This window comes from Saccoglossus kowalevskii, chromosome 14 (assembly GCF_978046115.1).
Source record: "Saccoglossus kowalevskii chromosome 14, keSacKowa6.1, whole genome shotgun sequence".
Classification (NCBI taxonomy): domain Eukaryota; kingdom Metazoa; phylum Hemichordata; class Enteropneusta; family Harrimaniidae; genus Saccoglossus; species Saccoglossus kowalevskii.
Window position 1 is genome coordinate 23,774,871 of NC_140654.1, and position 7,051 is coordinate 23,781,921.

Here is a 7,051-nt window from a genome sequence, read left to right on the forward strand (position 1 = left end):
TTTATGTGTGCGTGTTGAAAACTACAGAAGCGATATAATATCCAAACAATTATACGCGTATTGTTATTTCATTTCCATGATATGATCGGTAATAATTTAAGAATATGTTTTTACTTACTAATGTATAGTGGTGCTGCCCTCTTCGACACATTGTCATCGATATATGCTACACCAAGTGTCATGACTGGAGTTGAACCCATACCAACAAGTACTTGCCCAAATACCATCATAATATAATAGTACAGATTCATGTCCTTTTTGCCGAAAAGCATAGGAACGTCCGCATCACACCGGTCAAAGACAGGCGCCTTAGCCGTGGTGTTGCAAATATTTTCGCGATAGTTAGCTTCGTAGATCGTGATTGTGTTGTCATAGCGAATGAGACTGCCATATGGATCGTAAGGCTCGCTGATAAAATGCGGCAAGACTGTCACGGCGCATCCGACCACGATAAGTAAGGCTCCGCCGGCGATCCACTTTGGACGATGAGTGCGGGATTTTCCGCCACAATATGAAACCAACACGATGGCGGCAAGACTACCGACTTCGTACATGCTCGCGAGAATACCTACTTCTGTGGTGTACAGATCAAAACGCCTCTCTATGGTTGTCAGCATACTAGCCATGAAACCCACAAGATACGTTTGCAGCAATAATAAAGCGCATATTAAAAACAAAAAGTACTTCGAATTTGCGAGTCCCTGCAAACATCCACAGGTACAACAGCAAAGAGCGCATTTGTGATCATTGCCGATGTCGTGGAGGTCCGTGCCATCTTCCACATGCACCACAGTTTGGCTTTTCACATTCTTTTTTTTCTTCTTCTTTTCTTTCGCTTTTCCGGAAACCTTAACATCGCCAGCCGTGGACAAACTGATATTGTGCTTATTTTCCTCTTCTATTTTGTCCGCGGTTTCGATGTGATGTTCTTGTTGTTGCTTTTCCTCCGTGTCGCACAGGCTTGTTCCACTTCCTGGACCACCTGCACGAGTCAGGCTCTGTTCACTGTCGTTTTTATGAGTTAAACTGTCATGCGACGAGCTGTGTCTCCCTTCGGGCTCCAGTCGAGGGATATCGTCGCTGACACTTCCATGTGACTGTGACCCTGGGGGTAGGGATCCCATGCCCTCCATGATGTCTTGCAACACGTTATTCGACTCTGCCCTTGAAGACGTTCGACTTCGCCTGTCAGCTTCCCTCGATCTGAGGCTGTGTTGTGAACCGTCTATGCGTGGTGTACTCTCACTTCGGCTTGATACGCTCGATCTCGAGGGAGCGTGCAAAGCCTCGTCTGAGCTTGGGTGCCGAGCGTCGTACGGGGAGGGGTCGCTGTTTCTATCATCTGATTGAAGGCTGTCATTTGAAGAGTAAGGTCTACTCGATGGAGGATTTCTATAATTCGACGATGGGTAAGTTGAACTTCCGTTTATTCGCGTTTTATCGGGCGTCTCCGGTGAGTATGAGAGGGAATTACCTTCTCCCCCCTGCGATCCATCATTCACAGGTCCATGATTTCCGGTTGATGAGCTGGTAGGAGATACTATCTCGTTTTGCCGATAATTATTTGTCACGTGATCATCTGACAGACAAGAGCTACTTAGAGAGCTAATGCTGGGACTACTTTGACTGTCACGGCTGTAATCATAATAGCGGCGACCGTAACTTCCGTCGGAACTTGAAAGAGACATTCTGACTACAGGTTACTGTTTTATTGAAGAAAATCTATTGTTTTCGGTGCACCGTCGTCCGGAAGTCCCGGCCGACAACGACGAAATGTAACACTGACACTGGATCCCCCGAAGAAATCTTGCCACCGACGTGAATTTATATACCCATTGAACGTATGTTACCATGGAAACGTCTGAAATGAATAATAAAAGATATTCATCGATGGAAACAATGCTGAAAGCGTTTGCATGATTATGTGTATTATCCTACTGTGTCAGACGTATATTTGTCAAAATACAATATAGCGCTGCCAGTAATTTATTATTTTGCTACAAATAATTATGATCGTTCGCGCAATAACAGTAGATAAAGAATCGGCTTATTAATTTAAACAATTGACAACTGCATTCGGGTCAATGAAAATAACAACTGAAGTCGTAGTATATATAGCATCATGTCAAGCCATTATAACTCCACACGATCACATATACAATTACGTCCCAAATACGTACGATATAACGTAAACTCATAACTAGGTGCTTAACAAATACAGCTTTATGATAAATGTTATACTCATAGTGTTAATATCCTTAACCAAGTCATTAGCTTTGGTAATCTAGCGGGTATCTCACCGTACTGCCATTCTATTTCACTTCCATGCCTTTTCTCTTTTCAGTTTCATACGGTGAAATAAACGCCCACTAATTCGATACTAGCTTTTGGCGTTCAATTATCTCGTTGTATGGTAAATCAAATGAACTACAGTAATTCCCGTTGTGCAAATTAGATTTATCTGTTTGTTGAATCCCCTGTAACTCTGTTAATATGAAAAGACGATTTAACTATTTCAATCAGGCCACTGCACCTGCGCACTTGTGTTCGGTTTGTGACTGGTATGCGTTATTTATTTATTTATTTATTTATTTATTTATTTATTTATTTATTTATTTATTTATTTATTTATTTATTTATTTATTTATTTATTTATTTATTTATTTATTTATCATTCATATATCATTCATATATTTATTTATTTATTCATTCATTCATTCATTCATTCGTTCGTTCGTTCGTTCGTTCATTCATTCATTCATTCATTCATTCATTCATTCATTCATTCATTCATTCATTCATTCATTCATTTATTTATTTATTTATTCATAAATTTTTCAATTCACCGAAACCTATAACATCAAATTCGTCTGACATCATTGTGATCTATACATTAATAATTAACAAGCTATTATACTGATAGAGACAATGCCATGGCGTGATTCATGTTCATTTCCCAGTACGCAGTCACAATATGGTGTTACCCAGGCACGCATATCCGGCACTGTTAATTTGATTCAAGTTTATCAATATCTCAGGTCCATGTTTTGTTTCTCCAATAATGTTACTATAAGCACGTGTCTGCTCGTTTTGACGTATATACGGAAACTCGATTCCTTGTTCAATAGTCTTCAAGTTGTTCAATCCAGGATGTCTCATTCAATCTTATTGTGCGTACGCGGGATGAATGATTGAATCATGCGATGAAAGTATGAAACAAAAAATGAGGAGTCTCGTTGTGAAATGCAATAAATGATTGATAGTAAACAACAAATATTTATTTTGTGCTCAGATATATAAACCGTGATAATATTCACATACCAAGTGATTTTGGACATCGGGGTAGCAAGCGTTTCACAGGAAGTTTGAAATATCCCATTTTAGGAGACCTTTTATGATGTTGTAAAACGCTGCATTCACTTGCCATACATTATAGTTAGATATTTGCATAATAAAGCTAGATCAATTTATATTTCTTGTGTTTTAGCCTAATTAGTAAGTTGTCATAATATTTAAAATACTCAGTTTGCATCATGATGAAAAGTGTTTCTATATTATGTATAGCATATGCAAAAATATAATATAATATAGTTACCTTCTCAAATCCGGTCTCTACAGCGCAGCTTTTGCGCAGCCATTAATTAACTGCCCACAGTTTGTTGCTATAGCAACTACAACAGGATATATTTATGCAAACTACTATAACATATACTTTTACGAATAGGCGGCCATATTGTTACACTGCCACATGCAGGGATACAGGATTTAAAAACTCGTTTTTAGATATCAACTTTCCCAATTATGTAGCTTTGTAATATACGATGTGGTAGAACCTGATCAAGCCAGTGCCTGACTGAATTCCGCGGTGAGAACGCAGTGTGAAACCGTTGACAATCAGTTTGGCTATTCATCGTATTCACAACTGTACTCATCCATGCGTCCAGACAAATCTGACGAAGGTCACGACTTCGATCATGTGATCACGTGAAATCGGTTCCCCCGGTTCCAAAGAGCCTGAATTGAGCTATACATATGTAAATCGCTATTATAACAAAAAACTAAGCGCGTATTGAAACGCGCGCAAGTCACACAGCGTCGTTTTCCGTCTACTAATGACCAATTGCAAATAAAAGTTTACAACTCCATTGTCGGTCTTTCAAGTTCCATCAAAGATCGTGACAATAACCTCCGTCATCAGCTGATTTTAGATAGAAACCAGACGTAAACACAGTTTCTTTGTAACGTTTTCATTGTGAATAATATTTATGCTACATTGGCCACCACGCCTACATTGCCATAGATAAGTGTGGGAAAGTTGAGCACTAAACAGACAGTGAGTTTTGTAGGTTGTTTTGAAAGTCGTTAATCTTAATAGACTTTCAGCGGATGACATCTCTTCTATTGTAAACGGTGTAGGCAGTTTGCATATATTACCTACGCCATGAATAGGCAGCGATGTCCTCAACGGAAAGGTCAAATTTGGATATTCGAATCCCCAATGATCGATCGATCATGCAACTTCATCAACAACTCGTCGGACTACTATCAGCAGCGACTGACTTTTAATACATAATGAGTTGTCAGACAGTTCCACTGGTACTGACATACCAATAAAATCAACATAGTTTAGTCTGATATACATGTATTTGATATCACTTACACTAGTGGTGCCAATGACCTTTTCACTTGTGCCATCATCTCACTACATCAACACTTTCATCCAAAGCTCTCCACTTACCCACACCTGTCGACGACAATAGCGAGCAATAAATCTCACGATTACAGCTTCGAAGTTGCCACTACCAGGCGGACGCAGCGTCAAAACGATGACAGATCACTTCACGCGAAAGCCCAGTTCGGATCGGGTGTACAGTGCAAAGACTTGCACCGTGGGGCCTTGTATTCCGGCCTTGTATGGGGACATGCAATCGGTACAGCGGCATTACATACGTATTGATCTAGATGCAAACGCCATATGTATCTCATAATAGGTTTACAAACGGATTCAATCTCTTTTCAGAAAATGTCATCCTGAAAGCTGGCGAGGACGCCATGGCGGAGTATGCATCGTCACGACTGGGGGCATACCAACATACTCGATAAAACATGCCAGGATATACTAACCTCACATTAATGTACTGCGTACTCCGGCGAGCTGCCAACTCGTGACGCCAAACTTGATATCCAAGTGAAAAGTTACACGATTAACGGACCTCTCACTACTAGCACCAACGTGTTGAACTTTTAACGACGCTGTACTGTTTGTCAACAGCGGGCGACGTTTTGCATAATAATAAGCCGGATTGTATAAGCAGTCAAACAGCACAGTAAATATATACTGACACTGGCTTACATAAATATCACGTTAGACATTGTGGACACAGTCATTAAGGCGTTTCGCCTCATCTACACACCATTGGAGCATGTTTGCATATAAAAACGCCAGTTGCAGTTCCGGGAGGGGAGGGGAGGGGAGGGGCATCCGGACATCCGAGTTAAAATCACAAGCGAACGAGCATGTACTCAGTCATGGTATGTTGATGATGTCACACATGAAAAAATCTCAACAAGTTGACAAACAAAAAATAATGCTTTAATATTATTTTATACACAGACTCTCAACGACTGTAATATGGTAAGACTGGTGCGCTGTAGTGAACATTCGAGCAAGTTAACACGTGCCATGATCGTATTGTATTTCCGAGAGCAGTACTATTGCTGTCATACCAGCCTGTCACTGCGATTGTCTCAATGCGGTTAATTAGGTTTAAAGTATTTCTGATATGCCACGGTTTACGTAACTATACTGCGGCCGTAGGCTATAAATATAACCTAACATAGGGTACTTAGAAATCAGCAGAAAAAAAACGCCAGTATATGACGTGAACTTACAACCCATGAGTGGTGCAGAACTGAGTGAATGTGTATTTTAGAACAAGGCAAATTAAGTCACCGATAATCGGCAGTGCACCGAAACGCTCGGTCGAGCAATCGACCGTGATTGTCCAACTAAAGCAGCTTCGCCGTGCCATGGAGGTAAAAGACAGACCTCCATGGCCGTACGGATGTAGGACGTCACCTGGGGTAGTAGTCCTTACAATACAACGTACTAAATGATAGATTTGTGTATTGTATATATGTTATCCTTTGTGTACGTGTCAAACATCACGTGTTGCAATGCGGCAAGTATACCAATCGATTCACGTTTTATAGTGGCATAAGTTGTCCAAAGAGTACGGTGATATACTGGAAGTATTGTATTCAATGATGATGTTGTTTTGTGTTTATGAGCTTTTCCGTGCCATATACGGCGTCATGAGTATGTGCGAATTGCCGCAGCGGGGTAATGTTTTAAATTTCGCATATGTTCAAATTAGATGCACCTCTCAATCCAAATGTTTTTATTTCATGCGAATCAGCTATTGTTTTATTTCATACAAAATGCCAGTTTATCTACTAATTATTCTGTCCATTACGAGCAAGTAAGTGAACAGAAAATCTATGGTATATGCTACATTGTGACATCGAATTTAAGACTGTCACCTAGCTATAACGTTTGAGGACGCATAACTTAAAAAAGATGATCGAACAAAACCACACACGCCTTCAAAGTATGATCCATAAAAAAAACGTTATGCTGCACAGCACGTTTCAAAAACAGCATTACATCCCACCTCAAGCAAACGAGCAATATTTCTATGACGTTCTATGTTTATTTTACAGTGGCATACGTTGATGATGGAGCCAACTTTTGGTGCGAAGGCTGAACAATAATATTTCTATTTCTTATATTTGCCTGTGGTGGCGCACTGTACAGGCTATTAGGTTTACAGTTATCGTCATGGCAATCGAAGGCGTATGGTGTGCAATTGTCGGGTAAGAGGTAAACAATTGGAAGGGCGTCCAGTACTTCTCAGCATGGACATTCACATATCCCAGTAACTAATAGCCGGACATGTAATTGAACACTTAGTGAAGGAAATTAACATCTTGTAGTAATAATGAAAGTTTGTATTCGGATACCGTGTTTTGATTTGACGTAAGGTAAAAT

At 40.1% G+C, this 7,051-nt stretch overlaps 1 protein-coding gene across 1 annotated transcript in view; it reads right to left on the reverse strand.

The window, feature by feature from the left end:
• LOC100374105 (solute carrier organic anion transporter family member 3A1-like) overlaps positions 1 to 5,250 on the reverse strand; it is a 29,475-nt gene extending 24,225 nt beyond the window's left edge. Inside the window, exons 1-2 of the mRNA XM_085508051.1 lie at positions 5,125 to 5,250; positions 119 to 1,861 (exon numbers count right to left, since the gene is read on the reverse strand). Of these exons, the coding sequence (XP_085364177.1) occupies positions 119 to 1,688 (1,570 nt within the window). The 5' untranslated portion in view covers positions 1,689 to 1,861; positions 5,125 to 5,250. The remainder of the gene's footprint in view (positions 1 to 118; positions 1,862 to 5,124) is intronic.
• Positions 5,251 to 7,051: the final 1,801 nt, after the last annotated feature.